A 19,700-nucleotide genomic window follows, 5' to 3' on the forward strand; every position below is an offset into this window, starting at 1 on the left:
AGGGCCATGACTTTGTTCTGAGAAGCTATGTTATAAATGATATAAGCATATATTTTTAATGGAAACAAGGCTTTCCTGTGATTTTCATATACTTAGCAACAAGAGAGAACTAAATGCTAATTGATCCCCTACTCATCTCAACATCTGATTTAAAGTGCCCTTCTGTTTTTAGGCTGTACTAGGGTCATGATTTAAATTTTGTCTCATTTTAATGGAGAAATAGCATATTCGGTTCCTCACAGGATTACCCAACACTTTCTTGCTTCTTTGCATTCCCCCTATTATAGTTCATCTGGATTCATTAATGATTTGGGTGACGTTTCAGTGATATCAGCTAATATCCAATGCTTCCTCATGACAATCCTCTCTTAACTCTTTGGCATTTTATTTACCAGTAAGACCAAACTGAAAGTTTCCCAAATGTAACATTTTATATGTGTGTTCCTTACAACACTGCTTCTCTAAATGTGGTTCACGAACCACATCACTTGGGAGCTTGTTAGAATACAGAGTATTAATTATACCCCTCCTTATTGAATCAGATTCTGTATTTTAATAAGATCCACAGGTTATCTGTATGCATTTTAAAATTTGAGGAGCACTCTCTTAGCATATACTATTACCTCTGCCTTCAGTGCTATTTTCCTCCCACATTCTGTCTTAGTAAACACCTCTTCATCTAGCAAAACCCATCTCAGATATCACCTTATATTGGAAATCTTCCTTGACTCTCTCTGATACAGACATTTGGGTACTCTTCTATGCTACTTATAAACATCTTTCTAATTCTGCACAGGTATTATAATGTATTCATTCCTAATCTGTGACTTTCTTGAGGGAATGTTTCTGAGCCTTATTCATTTGTGTCTTTTATATCCCCAGCACTTAGGAAATAGCCTGGCACATAAAAGGTGATTGATAAACACTTAATGAAATGACCGTAACTGCCATGTCAGGAGAGCGAGTGGCTGAGGCAACACAAGTAATTAATTATTGTTACTTGCAAGACTATGTAAAAACAGAATTGAAGGATTTCTCTCTGTTATGGAAGTTTGTTATCATGACATAAAATTTTGACTGATCTTCCACCTGCCCCACCCTTCCCCAGTCACCTGTGGTGATATCAACACAGAGCAATGACATGGCAACTCGGGAGAATGAAACTTAGTTCTAAAATGGAGGGGTGGGGAATTCTATTATTTATCGCCAAAGGTCATTCTCAGCAGCTTCCTGATTTAAAATCAATGGGTATTAATGAATTTCTGGATAGCGGGGAGAATGTTAATTGAATGAATGAACGATACATATATGTTATAATAAGCACTTGGGGAGTATAGAAGAAAAGAGTAGTCATGGTCCCTGACTTTAAATTGCTTACAATTATGAAGAGTTCATAAAGAGAGTCATTGAGGCCTCCTCTGGAGGAGAACAGTAAGTACCTGGAATTATTTTTCTGGATAATAAAGAAGCTTACCTGGTATGAGTAACGATGTCTGTCAAGGCACCACCTTCTAGAAATTCCATGACCACCCAGAGCTCATCACTGACAAGGTAGCTGTTGTACATGTCGACCACGTTGTCATGGTGGTAATCTCGCATTATCACAACCTGAGCAAATGGAAAGACGCTTTTTGACTTGTGACAGTGAAATATGACTTTGTTTTCTTGGGGTGACATTTGTGCTGTGAGTACAAATAATTGAGAAATCTTGATTTGGGAGGTTTATTCAGATGTCTACTATAGACAAAAAAGATGGCACTGAGAGTAGCCAGAAGAAACAAAGGGAATTAAGTTAGTAAATTTAGAGAAAATGGCAGGTCAACCGGACATTGGGTGGGGGTCGAATAAGGAGTGAGAACAGGCAGAATCATATCAAGGTTTGCATCCAGTAGAGGGAGTTTAGTTGAGCGTTCTGGGGAGATGTGATAAGATATCCCTAAGGGTCTCCTTTAGAATGCGCTATCCGTACTCTACTGTTGGGTAACCTGGTGTAAGAGTCACCAACTCATGGTAAGTGAGTGAATGGTGAGTCTCACAAGTGAATGAAGTAAACAGTTATTAGGGGTGGGGCCACATGAGACCAATTTAACTTCTTACGAGAAGGTCTAGGTTGAGTCTGAGGCAGGTTTGGGCTGAATACAGAGGATGGGTCTTTAAGGTAAAGACAAATAAGACTTAGGCATAAAAAGGATTACTTGAGTCTGCTTACTGGAGAACGCTTCCAGGAATTCCTGTCCTGTGGCTGCTTCTGGTGACATTTTTGGAATTAGTGTTAAATAATAAATTATAGAGTTGTTTATCAAAATTATATTTGCCCTGTCTGTTCTGGCATTATGATTTGGAAATATGTTCTAGAAAGCAGGAATCACGGGCTGGGAAGAAGCTGAAGCCCACTTGCCTGGTGCTGTCTGAGGTTCAGAGCATGGGGAAGAAATGAACACCTTTGGGAGATAAAGATGTGTGAAGCCACTGGTGACTGGTGGCTTCACATGAGCCACCACAGAAGAAAGAGGATTGAAAATCACAGGTGATTGCATTTTTACAGTGTCTGTTTATTACTCTGAGAGTTAGATGTGGGTGAGGCTGACATATTATCTAACATTGGAATCCTGATTTGATATCTTTAAGACCTAGATTTTCATAAACAAAAACTCATCTCTCTCTCCAAGACCTCCACAAATACTCCAAAATGTTTAGTCCCTGGACACGGGTACTTATGTTTTCCCATGTATGTGCATTTTAGAACTCTCAAGTGATAAGCAAGTTTAAAAGGCAAAATGAGAAAGTGGAAAAATAGGTGCAACAAACATATAGAAAAGGATTAATTCCTTAATATATCAAGAGCTCTTACAAATCAATAAGACAAAGGCTACCACCCTAACTGAAAACTATGCAAAGGCCATACAATTCAATTAAGAAATAAAAATGGCCTATCAACATTTACAAATAGATTCAGCTTTACTAATAATAACTGTTAATTAAAGCAGTAAAGTTTATTCATGTGTATCAGATGAACAGAGATAACATGATAGAATCCAATGCTAGTGAGAGTGAAACAGGACGCTGAGGTCCAAATTGGTACAAACTTTCTGGAAATCAATACATATGTCATTTCTATAAGCAAAAAAATATATAGAAAGGAAATACTGAAATATTAATGTAGACTATTTCTCAGTTGTGGGATTATGGGGCATTTAAAAAATATTTTTTCCATGTGTTGTATAGGATGAATTCATTATTTCTGTAGTTAGGAAAAATATTTTAAAGTTCCTAAAGAGTGATAGTCAGCCCATTGATAAACTGATCTGGGTTTATTGCGACAAAAAAAAAAAAAAAAAAAAAAAAAATGTCTACAAAGGTATCACAAGAGTGTAAAATGCATACATACCCAGAACATGAGGCTTTGGAATCTGCTTGAATTAAAATCCCAGCACTGCCATCAAGCTGCTGTATGACCCTGGGCCAGTCAGTTACTCTATCTGAGTCCAGTTTCCTTTTTGTTATAGCGATAACATCTTTCTGTCTCAGAGTTCTGAGACTCAAACCAGATCAATGCTTAGCACAGTGACTGATACACATGAAGTACCTAATAAAGGTGGCAGTCACACATGCATAGAAAAAGACCAGAAGGAAGGATTATGGGGGGTCGCTGTTTCTGTATTTATATTTTCACTGTTTTCTAATGTCCTAAAATGCAAATGTCCTATTTTTGAAATGGGAAATAAATGTTACAAAGGAGAGAAGGGATGATCCGAACACACCATCTACCTCATTAAAAAGCAGTTCTCGTCGCTGCTGCTTTCGGAGGTCCATTTTCTTCACGGCAACTTGTTTGCCCGTGTGTTTCTCAGTTGCGATGCACACAATGCCCGTCGACCCTTCCCCGATTTTGATAAAGTTGTCTAAGTATTCCCTGGGATCTCCTGGGCTGACCACCAGCTGCAGAGCAGCCCGAAACTGTTCGTGGGACACCCTGGAGGGCTGCTGGTCTGAGGAGGAGCCCCAGCTGGGTGGGGGGTAGGTGCTGGATGAGATGCTGAGAGAGCTCAGGTAAGAAGCTGTAGAGATGTACTGTGAGCTGGTCTGTAGAGAGGGGTGGTGGTACAGGGTGGCTTTGTGGTACCCAGATGGGTACTGGTGGCTACTTGAGGAATAGCCTGCTTTGCTGTGACTTTGAGGTAGTTTGGTGGGACCCCTGGGGTAGGTATCAGACCCTGACAGTGGCGGGCTGAGGACCATCTGTGCTCGATCATAATCCACCTGGGAAGACAAACAAGGATTAAGAATATTCACGTTACATCTGATGCCACAGCTAGTTCACAAACCAACACACAGGCTGCTAAACGATTAAGGGCCAGTGGCGTATTCAGCGTGGATGCAGGGACAAAGGGATGATTCACGTACCGGGCAGATGGAGCGGGAAGGTGTGTGATTTCTTCACTCTACTAAAAACAACGTGCAATCTAAAACTGATGAATTGTTTATTTCTGGAATTTTCTATTTAATATTTTCAGACCTTAGGTGACTACAGGTAACTGAAAGACACTGCAGAAAGCAAAACCGCAGATAAGGGGGAACCACTGTAAAATAATAAGGTAAACATATGCAATGTTCTCACCAAATATGCACAAATATAATTGAGAGTGCATTGCAGGTGGTTGTGTGCGAAAGGGAAATTTTGTCAGCTCTAAAGGGACTCCAGCAAAGAACACTGCTCTCTGATTTGAAGAGTAGATTGAGGAAACTTGGAGGAGAATGGGAAGGGCAGCCAGTGTGGGGGTAGGGGAAGCCAGTGAGAGGATCATATGACACTAGGGGCAGGTTCCAGCAATCACCTCCTCAAAGAGATCGGGAGGACGCTCTGGACACCCCTGGAATGACGGAATAAACCACATCACACCACCTTTACCTGGTTGCCCAGGGCAGAGAGAACCAATCAATCAATCAATGGACTCCGTGTAAGGTCCTGATGACACCCAGTGCCAGACACACAGAAGGTGCTCAAAAGATTTGTTGATTGGACCTCAGTCTCCTTAACACAGTGCCCCAGGAAGTCTCTACCACTCTACCGGGAGGTACCTGGAATGACATTTACCTGCCCCCTCCCCACCCCATCCACGCCAAAGATCTAGGTCTATTATGATATGGTGGATACTGACCACATGTGGCTATTTAATAGAAGTTGATAAAAATTAAATAAAATTAAAATAAAAAATTCAGTTCCTCAGTCATATTAGTCACATTTTAAGCATTTTTTAAAAATAGTCACCACATCAGACAGCACAGATATAGAACATTTCCACCATGGCAGAAAGTTTTATTGGGTGGCACTGTTCTAGATGAATTGATTGCTACCAGGTAGCAGGTAGTACATTCATTAATTTATTTATTCCACAAATTAATAGTTGAGCAACTATTATGTGCTGGCACCATTTCAGGTGCCATAGGAATATCCAGCCATAATAAAAAAAAATACAGTATTTCTGCTTTCCTGGAGTTTACATTCTAGAGGAGGAGACAGTTGATATATAAGAAAACTAATACATACACAGTATGTGGTCCAGTAGTCATAGTGATATGAAGAAAAATAAAGCAGAGTGAAGGGGTTGAGAGTAACGGGAGGCCATCTTGCACAGGAAAGCAATTAGTGCTTTCTGCTCTGAGGGGATGCCATTAAAGCAGAAACCTGGCTGAACTGAGGGAACAAGCCCTAGACTGTGTGGGGAGGGGGTGGCCCAGGCAGAAGGAGCAGCACAGGCAGGATTCTGAGGAGCATATGGACTTGAGGAAAAGCATGGACGCTCTCCTGGAGTGGAGAGGGGGGCAGTGTGGAAAGATGAACAGAGAAGCAGCACAGAACCTGATCATGAAGATTGTGGCAAGGCCGCTGGCCGCTGCTCTGGGTGAGGTGGGAGCCACTGGAGGTTGCTGAGCAGAGGGGAGTGACATGATCTGGACTCTGGCTGCTGGACAAGAGACTGGTGGTAAGAGTGGAATCAAGGATGCCCGTTAGCTTACTGCAGTCAGTGTGGGCTGAGATTAGGGTGGATGTTGTAGATGTGGTGAGAAATGGTGGGACCCAGGGTAGGGTCTGAAGAGAGAGCTGACAGGATTTGCTGATGGATTGGATTAGAATCTGAAAGAGACGACTCAGACAGACTCCCAGAAGTTTGGCCTGAGCAACAGGCGATTTAATGATTGGAGGAGCACAGCAGAAGGAGCAGGTTTGTGGGGTGTGGTAATCAGTCTCCGCTCTATCAGGTGGATCTGTGTGAACGAAAGAATCTGATGGAAGTGCTGGTTAAGTGTGTTCTGAGGCCAAAAAAGACAGTGTCTTCTTTGCCTTTGCCTTTGGATCACTTGCTCTGGCTTTCTCCAGCTGCCATGACAACAATTAAGAATTCTATGGAAAGGATTCTTGGCAACGCCTCCTGTCAAGAGCCAGCTAGAAAATGAGGCCTTCTTCCTCCAGCCATGGGAACGATCTTGGCAGTCATCCTCTGGCCCCAGTCAAGCCCTCAGATGACTGCAGCCCTGGCTGATACCTTGATTGCAACCCCATGAGAGACTCAAGGCTAGAATCACCCAACTAAGCTAGTCACAGTGACAAGATGCACAGAAACGGTGTGAGATAATACGTGTGTATTGTTGTTTGAAGCCATTAAGTTTGGGGATAATTTGTTACACAGCAATAGATAACTAATACATGGTAGGAAACAAGAGTTCTGTTAGGGCCATGTTAAGTTTGAGAGAGTTATTAGGCAATAGGCAACTTAAGACATGCCTTGAGTCCAGGGAAGGGTTGAGGTTACAGACGTGAAGCTGATCAGTATTTAGTTGTTATTACAGCCATGATGTTGAGTGTGTAAGAGAAGGTCCAAGGACTCAAACATTTAGAGACCAGAAAGAGCAGGAGGATCTTGCAAAAAGGAACAGAGAAGGAGTAGACAGTGAGGCACGGAAGAAACTAAGGGACTAGGGTGCCCTGGAGCCAAAGGAGAACGTGTTCTGAGAAGGGAGAAGTAATGAACCATGTCAAATGCTACTGAGAAGTGAAGTAGGATGGGGCATGTTCCTCATTGGGTCTGGCAACATGGTGGTCACGTGGACGAAGGTGGGTAGCCCAAGCTCCTGCTCCGTCACACAGCTTGACTAGAAGCCTATCCCACAAGTCAGAGAGCAAGATCTGCCCACAGTGGACCTCTTCAAATTGCTACCATGGCACCATTCTCAGTTCTTCTGCACTGTTCTTTGACTCCCATGTGACAGTGCCGCCTTGCTCTACAGCCAGGAATGCAGCCTTTCCTGGCCTTGAGAATACCACACTCAGGTGAGTTTACCACTCAGACAGCCTCCCACCATCCAGCAGGGACCAGAGTAGCTGCTAAGCCAGGGCCCTGCCCTGATTGCAGAGCAGAGACAATGAATACGTGCTTTTCAGGGACAGACGTAGGGTTGAATTCTGACTCTGATGGCTTTAGTCAAATCACTTAGCCTCTCTGAATCTCAGTTTCCTCAACTGTAAAATGGGGATCATAATACCTTCCTCACAGGGCTTTTATGAGGCTTAACTGGCAACCTAGAACAATCTAGCATTTAAGAAAACAGACTCTGCGCTCAAAATATTTTTCTGCTGTTTACAAATTGTGACACTGGGCAAGTTATTTAAACGTTGTGTTCTTCAGTATTCTCATCTGTAAAAAGGGAGTAATAAGAATAATACCTACTGCCTTAGGTCATTGCGAACTCTAAAGGACTGAATATACATCAAAGGATTCGAACAGTGACTATCCGATACATTCTGGGTGGTGGTATTATTATATAAAGTGCTTAACACAGCAGTAGGAAAGAAAAATAAATAGTAACCATGCTATTAATAAAATAGCTAGCATTTATAGAAGATGAACAGTATACCAGTGGCCTATATATACCTATACATTAATCCTCAAAACAAGCAATGTGATTATTTAATTATAATGTTTTGAACACTGCATTAGAATTAAAGTGTTATGTTTGAAATCAAGCTGATTTTTTTTCTAAGCCCCTGGATTCAGGCCACACACAAGGGAAACTTGTGTATATACGTGATAGGAGGAGTAAAATGTCAGTGTAAATTAAACAACTGGGTTCTCCCTTTAAGCTCAAGATTAGCCAAGCCCAGGCTAGTCACAAGGCCAGTGTGTGAGTAGAAACGGGGTCTGTGACTTCTTTTTTTGAAAGTATACCCTGGCGGCCATCACACGCCATTATCTCTTAGTGTCTTCCTTGGAGGATTTGCTCCTGTACTTTAAGCAGAATTGAATTCATTTCCACAAGCCTGGATAACTGATCTCTGAAGATATGTTAGAAATAATACTAACAAAAAAAGCTGTACCCTGTAGGGATCACAAACACCACTCCACACTGCATTAGGCCACTTTTCTTCTTTATTGACTGTCAGCGGCATTATCAGAGGCTAGGCCCAACCGCCAGCATGTGACATAAAGAAGAGGACGCTTGCCTGCACGAAGGGGACAATTTCTAGTCAGACAGAATGCAGAGTTGTTCACTGGAAGCTAAATGTCTTTGAAATTAGGTTTTTGAGACAAAACAGTGGTGTTGTTTTTCATGCCTGCTGGTAAAAGGTGCAGAGTCTCAAAAAAAGTGATGGATGAGGAGCAACCACTATCACAAAGCGACAATTTTTGGAACCAAACTCAAAGTGAACTCGTCAAGGGACAACTGACTGCTTGCCTCGAGTGAGGGAACACATGGCCTCCCCTTTGGGCTACCATCCATTCAAGGAGAAGATGGTGGACAGATAGCTGTCTTTGTGAAGCAGAAATGCATGAGCGACCCTGTTTGTGGCCACCATGTGGCTGACCCATGGCCCTCAGTTGGGTCTTGATGACTCAGCTGTGGGTTTCATGATGATGAGTATCACTGGCTTGCACATTGGTGGCAGCCCTCGTTCTTTTTTTCTCTGAGAGTCAAGCAAGGAGAATTTATTCCTCTTTAATGCTGATAAAACTGAGGCTCGGGGAGGAGAAACTGCCCCCAAGTAATCCAAGGCAAGTGGCCCTGTGGTCCCAAGAAGATTACACCATTCAGTTCTTCTGCTCAGGTCTCTCTTTCACTCCCAGTGGGAGGGTGTCTAGATAGATATCCCACCTTCTCAGTATACTGGCCCCACAGGCCCGCTTTCTCACTGTGTTGGCATTTCTACCATTTGTTGTCATGTCCCCGGTCTGTGTACTCAAGGCTGAACACTCTCTCTTTGATAAAATGTAGGGGCATTTTACTGGGCCCCTCCCATTAATCACCTACTCTGTTGGAAGTCTACCCTTGCAGGATAGATAACGTTATACTAATATCAATAATGATACTTGACATTTGTTGAGCGCTTTCCATGTGCCAGGTTTCTAAGCACTTAATATACCTGGTTGCATTTAAATCTCAAGTTACACAATGAGGGAGGCCCTATAATTGCTCCATTGTACAGATAAGAAAACCTAGGCATGGTAGGTTTAAGTATGTCAGGCAAAGGTCTCAAAGCTAAGAAGCAGAGTTAGAATTCAAACCCAGACAGTCTTACTGGAGCACTTGGGCGCTTGATACTGTCTCAGAGATATCCTTCAATGATTAGAAGGTGGACAGGGACAGGACAGAGGTGGGCACAGTGTGGAGTGACAACTACAGGGCCAGCGCCTGGCTAGGGTGTTCCCCTGGGGGTCCAGATGTCTGAGCGTCCTGGAGCAGAATCCAAGAGCTGGGCCAGAAAAGTGATGGATGATAATGTCTGGAGGAGGGAGATGGAAGAAAAATTAAGGTTTTTTTTTTTTTTTTTTTTTTTTTAAACAGGCTTGGCCTAGAGAAATCAGTTCAATATATACAGAAAAGGAAGAGTCATCACAGTAAAATGAATTGTTCATCTACGTACATAATTCATCACTTTCAGTGTTGCTTTGGCCAGAGCAGAACTTTGTGTTTGACTACAATGCCCAAACTTTCTTCTCTGGGTTCTTCCAAGAAAGAAAGCCCAAGTTTTCTTCTATAACAAGGCCTCCAGGCCCTAGTAAATGGCACTTAAACTGCCATAATTATTTAATTGTCCTACTCTAAGTCACCTTTCCCATGAAATCCTATATTTGGAAGTGAGTGAAACATAAATGATGAATTTGTCCATATGTACTGTTTTGCATATACACACATATTCAACCCATGTATAAAAGACTTGAAAAGAAGGAAAGCTTGAACTGTGCAACCTTTCTACAACCTAATTTCCGAATATATTCTAGACAAAAAGGAGCACATATGGCGTCCATATGAGCAGGCCTATAGTATCTTGAGAGAGATACAGGGATTAATCATTTAGTAAAACTGCAATGAAGTGGAATTGGATGAACACAAGATAGATATTTAATAAGCAAATCCAATGTACCTCCCACCACTCATGCCCCAAACTAGTTCCAAAAGATCAATGCAAGTAGTTTATCTTCGAAGACCTTATTGCAACGTTTCGGGAACAGGAGCAGGGGTGGGCAGTTGAAATGCAGGACAGAAAAACAATAAAGAGAGACCAGGATGGCTTCTCTTCACTCCTCTGAAGAGAACAGTCCTGTGTTTTTGTGAAAAAGTAACTTCATACAAATGAGACCATGGTCGGCACACTTTTAAGGGGAATTTCCATATGGCAAGATGTAATAAGAGAAGACTAGATTGTTTTGCAAATTTTCATCCAGTCTGATAAACTGCTTAGCTGCTGTTCCAAGGCCACTAATTGTCCTTGAAACTCACATACATTCTGAGAAGGAATCCTCTATTTACAGGAATCTTTAAAAATACTGAAAGAACATACAAACAGTCTTGGTTTCCTTCTTCCTTAAAATGGTTAATAACATATATTCATTTTTCAGCTTCCTGATACCTGTTAGTATACCATATAAATTTATTCTTAAATAAATGTGCTTTTTCTTGTTTCTATTCAAACCTAATAAAGAAATAAGAAGGGCAAAAAAAAAAAAAAAAAAAAAAAGACAGAAAGAAAAAGTCTGTATTATATGGGAATAAATAATCCCCAGTTAACAACTTTGCCAGACTACCCTTCTACAGTGCGCACATCTCCAAGGATAGGGTCAGACACAGGCTTGTGATGTATCAAAATTATAAATAATTATAGCAATGAATTCCTTTAATCAATCAATTTCACCAGTGGTGCGCTGGGGTGGACAGGGCATAAAACTCTACACAGCTATCAATTGCTCCGATTACAGCTGGCTGTCAGCCAGAATTCCCCTGATCCATGTTAGTTAAAGGCACATTAATCTGAATTTGGCAGTGTAATCAAGGACCTAACTGAACTGTGAAATTGAATTCTGCAGTAGAACATCATTTGACCATTTTATGCCAAGGCTGAAAAAAAAGGCTTGGTAGGGGGAGGGTGAAAGGAGGAAGAAAAGAAGGGGAAAAAAATCCTGCTGCAGCATCTATATGTCAGCATGGCCTTATGTACTGGTGACAGAGAGGCCTGTGGCTGGATTGTGCTGGACTCTGTGTGTGTGTGTGTGTGTGTGTGTGTGTGTGTGTGTGTGTGTGTGTGTGTGTGTGGCGTAACTCGGTACCCACAGAATGGGGACTGTGGAATGTTCCGTGAAGGATGGAGAGTCTCCCTTTCCACTTCCCGCAGTTACAGGGACTGGAGGCAGCTGGTCCCAGTGCTTGAGTGTGATGCTCCAATAGACCTTTTCAGGGTACAATAAAGCAAAGAGACTGCTCGTTTCCAAAATGAAAAAGCCAGATGGGGGGCTGCTTGCTTTACATAAATCAAATGCAGGATAAAAGTGAATCATAGACCTCTAGTATCTGAGCAAGAAAAGGACAACTTAAATGGTCCTTACTTGACTCAAATGGAAATGTAAGAGAACCAGCCATGGCTTTGGGAAAGGAAAATGGCTTCTTGTAAGAATTCCAGAGAAAATCAATAAGTGGCTTTCTCTGGAGAAACATTTTAGAGCCTGGTAATGAGGGGAAGGGGATTCATTAAACTCTGTGACTCAAATGTGTGTTTACTCTCATGTGTCCCTCTGGTTATGGTCTGCGATTTTAATTCTCTCTGCCTCGGGCAGGAAGGTTGCTGATGGGGGCTAGTCCCTGCTTGCTCAGATTGGGGGGCAGACAGCCTGGCCTATGGCCAATGGGCTCATGTGTCTCCATCCTGGAGTTTCCAGCCTCTGCTACTCCTCTGAGATGATTGCTGTCCTGAGCGCACCAGTCTCTCAGATTGCAGGGTGTTAGGGAATTGTTCCATCTCCAATTGCATCATAATAGTAATAAAACAGTAGCTGCTGTCCCTGCTTGAGGCAAAACTGTGACACGTGCCCAGCCATGGTCAGTTTCCTCCCAATTACTTATTTTCACTTACAAAATGGAGTAGCCCTAATTCATAGCGTATTATACTCGCCCTGGCCAAATGACAAAGGGACACAGCACACGATGTGAGCTGACTTTCCATGTCAGTAAAAGACGCAACCGTGCATCATCACTGCCACTGAGTCGTGGTCATGAGCAGGCCCTGGAGGACCAAACGAACCAAGGTGTCTCCTTAAGGTCCTGATGCAGGGCACATGGGAAGTAGGTTAACTTCTGGGTGGTCAGACACTTGCTGTATTTCCAAACTGCATGGAGCAGAAAGCCATGCACCATATTTAGTGTTTTTGCAAGCCAACCTCCCACAGCACGACATCAGATTCCTACTTAGGCATGTAGGAATTTACCCCTTACGGCACACAGTTAGAAGTCATGTACTTCCCTACCTTCCCTACCTGTGCACAAAATATATGGCAAGTGAACACTGAGGAGAGTTTGGACAAGAGGCTCACGACCCCTATATATAGGCAAACCCTAGAAATTTGAAGAAATGAATAGATCTGTGATCAGCATGCTCAAGCTTACGGGTGTTTCTGGCTCTTCCTCCACCTCTGAATCAGTTTATCCAGTTACCCCCTCAAGGTTGCTGCTCCAAACTCGAAGAATGCATCCTCTATTCAAGAGCAGATTACTCTGGCGATCTGTCACCGCCAGCAGTAACAAGGACAAGTAAGAGTCTCAGGAGATTGGTTCACTGCCACAGAACGTGGTTCAAATGTGTCAGGGCCAGGTGAAACTCATTTTGTTTTTAATTTGGTAATGGGAACGCCCACTTATAATGACCAAAACACCATTTACTGTGAACCACAAGAACATTTGTGGGAAGATGAGTCCATTTATATGCAAAGGACAGCTCAAGTCTCCATCAGAAGGAACAGCTGTTAGAGAATCACCTCTTTGGGTGTTTTATGAGCCTTACTGAACATCCTACAGGAGCCTGTAGACAAAGAAAAAAATCTAAAGGCAATAATATCCATTGTTATAGTAAGCACTTCTCTCTCTTTCAATCGCCTCCTGCCCCTCATGTTTTTTGGTGCGGCCCCTCAGATTTTGCCAGCATTGGCATTTCACTGCCCATCAGGCCCCTACAGGATCTCGGAAAGGTGTTCTGCTGGAATCCTTAGTAGACAAGAAGCTGCAGTCTTGTTCCTGGAGTCTTGGCTGCATCTGGGCCTGGCAAGTGCCACACAGAATGGTGAGTTGTTAAATTATTGATGCAGGAAGGCTGAGCACGTTAGTTCAACTGCTTCTTTCCAGGGAATGCAAAGTGCTAGCTGGGCTGTGAAAAACCATTGTGCTGGTGACCCCAGAAGAAAGGTCTGGGGAATCGTGCCACCATTCTTCTTGAATCCTCTCGCTTCACTCAGAACCCCTTAATATGCCATCTGTTTGGGACATCCTGGGCTGCAGCAATGGTCACTTTGCTGCCCTGTGCAGAGGCGATGACAGGGATAAAATGCTGACTGTTTGGCAAGAACTGTCATAACTATACACCTATGTTATGATGGTTCTCGCTTTAATGCTGCTGTTCTCGCCTAGCCTCTGGCTTCCACAGGGGTCTGAGAATTTCCTGTCCATTCTAGAGTGCACAGCAAGCACTGGGGGTGGGGGGTGGGGCAAGAGGGTGGGACTGGGATCCTCAGGCCAGTTCAGCCCCAAAGGCTTTGCATGGTCCTGAGGAGTCACACAGCCTTCTGTCACCCACATCTCTAAAGTGAGGACAATAGTACTTACTAGGCTGCACAGAGTGGATGTGAGGGTGAAGTCAGATAGAACTCGTTCCCGTACTTGGAAAATGTGCAAAGGATTACACAAACAGGACGTTTCTATGGTTGGTGTTAGCAGATATTGGTAACGTGTTTTCTAACCAGAAATATTCCTGGGAATAAGGGCTAACACTGAGTGCCTGCCATGTTTTAACTCCTTTACATTTATTAAGCCTTTTTAATCCTCAGGACAAGTTCAAAGTAGGTACTGAAACACCCCACTTTACAGATGAGGGAACTGAAGCACAGACAAGATCACAGAGCTAGTAAGTGCTCGAATCTTGGGCATCTGATTCTAGAACTTGTGCTCTTAAATGCCTCCCGGAATGGGTAAGAAATTCAGGACAGTCTTTTATAAAATTGAGTAAGACGGTCACTCAAAATAGAGTGAGTGTGTAGGAGTCTCAAGGATCTCTACTCCTAATACTTCCTTTGAAGCCCATGGTTCCCGCTTTTACCCACAAATTACAGCCTGGGTGACACTAAGGAACTTCTCAGAAGATTCCATCCTATCAAGAACAGACAGAATAAAGTGCATCCCGTTTGTGAGTCATCACCCATTCTTCACCAGCACGGTGAGGGCTACCTGTGGTGTGTGCAACTGGGCCCTGAGGCCTCGTATTCATCATTCTGCTCCTTGGTTTTCTTCCGTGGAAATGGGAATGGTCCACAATACACAGACTTCGGAGTCAAACAAAACCATTTTTGGATCCTGGCTCAGCTGTTTGCTTTCACATCCTTGGGAAGTCCATCAAGATTTAGTGTCTGAGTCTCAGCTTCTTCATAGTAAAAGGGAGATGCTCTTGAATTCTTCTAGAGTCGTCGTGTGGACTACATTGGGTCATGTCTGCTAAATGCTAAGCACAGCGCTGGCATAAGGTAAGCCACAGCATATCACAGCCCTCATCCGTCCACATGCTACACACAGACTGATGTGTATAGACTCTGCGTATTAATAATTAGGCGGTTGTCATTAACTTATTTAACCCTCACACAACATGATGAGGCAAAGATGGTCTTCATTCCCAGTTCATAGAAAAGGGGTAGCGCAGTTTATTCACCCAGTTATAGTGGCACTAACAGGACTCAAACCCAGGGAGTTTATCTCCAGAAACTACTGCCTAAATTGCCAAAAAGTACTTGAGATACGGTAGCTATAGAACAGTGGTTCTCTACTGGGGCTGCTTTTGCTCACCGTTCTCCATACGACATTTCGCAGTGCCTGGAGATGTTTTGGTTGTTACAGGTGAGGAAGGGGTGCTACTGGCATTTAGTGGGTAGAGAATAGGGACGCTGCTAAACATCCTACAGTGCGTAGGACAGCCCCCACCCCTCACAACAAAGAGTTATCAAACCCAAAATGTCAATAGTGTCAAGGTTGAGAAATCTTGCTATACAGTGAGACAGGATGATGCAATCCAAGGGGACATCATTGCTGCAGGTGTTAAAAGGAGCTTGTAAGAAGCCGGGCTAATGCCTGGCATCCACAGAAGCTGTTTCTGGGGATGTATCCAATGTCTGATGAAGGGACAGAGCCCAGAAAGCTGGGTCTCAGCTCTGCTCTGAGCTGCCTAACCTGGCTGTTGCTGAGCCTCTCAAAGCCTCAGTTTCCTCATCTGGACAAAGGGGACAAGATACCTGCTTCACAGGGCGTTGAGGTGCAACAAGGCAAAGCACGTATCTGGTACACAGTGAGATACTGAGTGAACTGGCAGAACTGAGATTTCCTTGGGGGCTTCCAGGGGCTGGAGCCAGAGCAAGGAATGGATGTGCTGAACCAGATAAGATGCTTCAGCAGACAGCTGCCTAGTACCTGGAGAGCAACAGAATGAGTAAAACCAAACACATGGATGCATGGTGACAGTATCTCCAGCCATTTTCCCTCCCTGTGAGGCAGAGTTGTCTGCAGAGGAGGGTAGAAGGTGTTCTCTCTCCACATCTGGCTGTTTTAATAGTTCTGTGGCATGAATGGTGCTATATGGATCTTGTTTGGCTTTATTTCACCTCCCCCCAAGGTTTCATGTGCTTAAGCCCCAGTAAAAAAAACATTTAAAAGTAGGGACATGAATGCCAGTATCTACAGATTTCATAACATCCTTGATTCCTGGCAAGTCAACAGGAAAATCAGGTGGTTAGAGAACATTGGAGGAGTTTTTATTTTTTTTTATTTTTTTTTATTGTGGGTTACTAGTATTTTTTTCCCTTTATGCCAAAATGTAAAACTGGTGTCAAACACACACACACACACACACACACACACACACACACACACACACTCCTCATTTGTGCTCTATCTGGATTCGTGTTTCTCTTATTATTGGAAATGTGAACGTGACCCATCAGCCTCTAGGATTTTCCATGAGGCAAAGCCAAATCATCTGAGTCGTGATCGCTCTTTCTTCCCTCAGCAGGAAATCCAAATGTAGTTGGTAGATTTTTAAGAGTACACAGGCACCTAAGTCTTTGCAGAGAGACGTTATATTTTTCATCATGTAAACGTTTTAATTACTAACAAGCCTCCCGCCTCCCATCCTCACTAAACATGCTTGTGAATTTCTCATGGGTCTCCTGCGAAATGTGGAACAGTAGCTTGCTCCTTTGGGGTCCTGATTATAAAGCTGAAAAACTCGTGGTAGAACTGTTATTTTTCTCTGAGCTACAGTAGTTTCTCCATTGTTTCTGGGTTTAACAAAACCAGATTTTGGGAGAGGTTTGCTTTGCCTTATATTCGGAGGTCTGCAAGAAGAGGGAGTTGGCAAGGAAAGAGCAAATTATCCCCTCCCTCGCTCCTTCTTTCCATTCTCTTCCTATTCTTCCACTTAGCCTAAAGTTGGTGGCCGTTGGGACCTCTGCATTTTACTGGCAAGTGCACTTGAACCCCTGAAATAACATATGCTCATATAATGGGGAAAATACTGGATTTAGGAGAAATACCAGACCTGGATACTTGTCCTTGGTTTGCAGCCAACTAACTATGAAACCCTCAGTGTGCCATGTGACTTTCTGGACCTCAGTTTACCTCCTGTGAAATGAGTGGGCAGGGGTTGCTGGTGGTCATATTAAATCCCAAATGCCTGCAAGTATTAGGCTAATTGGAAAAGTGAATGAAGTGGGCTGGGCAGGGCCCGGGGCAGGGCCTGTCCCTTCCAATAGGGCAGCCTTCACCTCCAGCCAATTCTATTTCCAATGCTGTGTGAAAAAGCTGGCTTAGGGATACTAGGTCATTCCATTTATTTATTTAATTTTTTCAAGGGAAACCTGAAACCCAGAAGTTGAGATTTCTAAATGAAGTATCTTGATTTTCAGATGTTGAAAATGACTATTGGGTGGGTTAAAAATGTCAATGGGCCAAATATGGCTTCACAGCTGAAAGGTTACAGCTTCTAGACAAAATTTTCTCTATGACCATGACCTAAAACAGCTCCCTAATACAAGCATTCAAATATAACACACACATAGACACACACACACACACACACACACACACACACACCATATTCGACCCTGAATAGCCAAAGCAACCCTGAGAAAGAAGAACAAAGCTGGAAGCAACCCATTTCTTGATTTCAAACTATATTACAAAGCTATAGTAATCAAAACAGTATAGTATTGGCATAAAAACAGACACATATCAGTGGAACTGAATAGAGCGCCCAGGAAAAAAAACACACGCATACACATAGTCAATTAATTTTTGACAAAGGAGCCAAGACTATACAATGGGAAAGGATAGTCTCTTCAATAAATAGTGCTAGGAAAACTGTATAGCCATGTGTAAAAGAATGAAATTGGACCCCTATTTTATAACATACACAAAAATCAACTCAAAATGGATTAAAGATTTGAATGTAAGACCTGGAACCATAAAGCTCCTAGAAGAAAACATAGGGGATAAACTTTTCAACATCGGTCTTGGCAATAATTTTCTTGATTAAGTACCAACAACAAAGCAACAAAAGCAAAAATAAACAAATGGGACTAAATTAAACTAAAAACTTCTGCTCAGCAAAGGAAACCATAAACAAAATGAAGAGGAAACCTATGGAATGGGAGAAAATATCTCCAAACCACACATCTGATAAGGAGTTAACATCCAAAACATACAAGGAACTCCTACAATTATACAGAAAAAAAGTCCAAAAACCCAAATAACCCATTGAAAAATGGGCAAAGGACCTGAATAGATATTTTTCTAAAGAAGACATACAAGCAGGTACATAAAAAAGGTGCTCAACATCACTAATCATTAGGGAAATACAAATCAAAAGCACAATGAGTTATCACCTCACACCTGTCAGAATGGCCATTATCAGATAGACAAGAGCTAACAAATGTTGACAAGGATATGGAGAAAACAGAACCCTTGTGCACTGTTGGCGGGAATGTAAACTGTTACAGCCACTATGGAAAATAGTACGGAGGTTTTTCAAGAAATTAAAAATAGAACTACCATCTGATCCAGCAATCCCACTTCTGGGTATATATCCAAAGGGAAAAAAAAACATTATCTGGAAGGGATAGTTATACTCCCATGCCTACTACACTATTATTAACAATAGCCAAGGTATGAAAACAACCTATGTGTCTGTCAGCAGATGAATGGATCAAGGAAATGTGCATCAAGAAAATATACATACAATGGAATATTATTCAGCCTTAAAAAGAGAAGGAAATCCTACCATTTGCAATAACATGGAAGAACCGGGAGAACATTATGCTAAGTGAAATAAGCCAGATGAGAAAGACAACTACTACATAGTATCGCTTATACGGAGACACTTAAAAAAACAAGGTAGAACTCACAGAAACAGAAAGTCGAAAAGTGGTTGGCAGGAGCTGAGGGGTGGGGAAAAAGGGAGAAGCTGGTAAAGGATACAAACTTGCAGTTATAAGGTCTGAGGATCTAATGTATAACATGGTGACTATAGTTGATAAAACTGTACTGTATAGTTGAAATCTGCTAAGAGAGTACACTTTGAATGTTCTCACTGGAAAAAAAAGTAAATATGTGAGGTATAGAGGTCTAAATTAACTCGGAGGAGAATCCTTTCACAATGTACACATATGTCAAATAATCATGTTGTCCATTTTAAATGTGTTATAATTTTTGTCAGTTATACCTCAATAAAGCTGAAAAAAATCACATTCTTTATTGATATATAAAGTAACCACTGATGTTCAAAAATCTGAGGATGTAAGTAGATTCAGCTACAGAACGTCCTTGGCTCCTTTATTTCACTCTAGAACTATGAAGAGGTTCCCTCAGGCGAGTGATATGAACAGAAAGCGAATTAACTACCTCACGCATCATGATACATGTGTATGGCTTCATATAGCTTTTGTCTGTTGATCAATTAGATAGACCTCTTTCCAACAATTGCCCTGGCAAGAACAGAGGAAGTAAAGGCAGTCACGAAACTCTGACCCTGGTAGTCCAAATAAATAACAGTGAGATGAGAAACATCTCAATATTTACATTTTAACTGGAGGTATATGTTTCAGGTCTTTATTTCTTCAAAATTTATTTTT

General features: G+C 42.3%; 1 protein-coding gene across 4 annotated transcripts in view; it reads right to left on the reverse strand.

The window, feature by feature from the left end:
• Positions 1 to 19,700, reverse strand: part of PAK5 (p21 (RAC1) activated kinase 5) — a 291,163-nt gene that overhangs the window by 22,262 nt on the left and 249,201 nt on the right. For all 4 annotated transcript variants that reach the window (XM_074317514.1, XM_019734919.2, XM_074317515.1 and 1 more), the window contains 2 exons: positions 3,769 to 4,260; positions 1,475 to 1,608 (listed from right to left, as the gene is read on the reverse strand). In XM_074317514.1, coding sequence (XP_074173615.1) covers positions 1,475 to 1,608; positions 3,769 to 4,260 — 626 coding nt within the window. The remainder of the gene's footprint in view (positions 1 to 1,474; positions 1,609 to 3,768; positions 4,261 to 19,700) is intronic.

This window comes from Rhinolophus sinicus, linkage group LG13, assembly GCF_036562045.2.
Source record: "Rhinolophus sinicus isolate RSC01 linkage group LG13, ASM3656204v1, whole genome shotgun sequence".
Classification (NCBI taxonomy): Eukaryota; Metazoa; Chordata; class Mammalia; order Chiroptera; family Rhinolophidae; genus Rhinolophus; species Rhinolophus sinicus.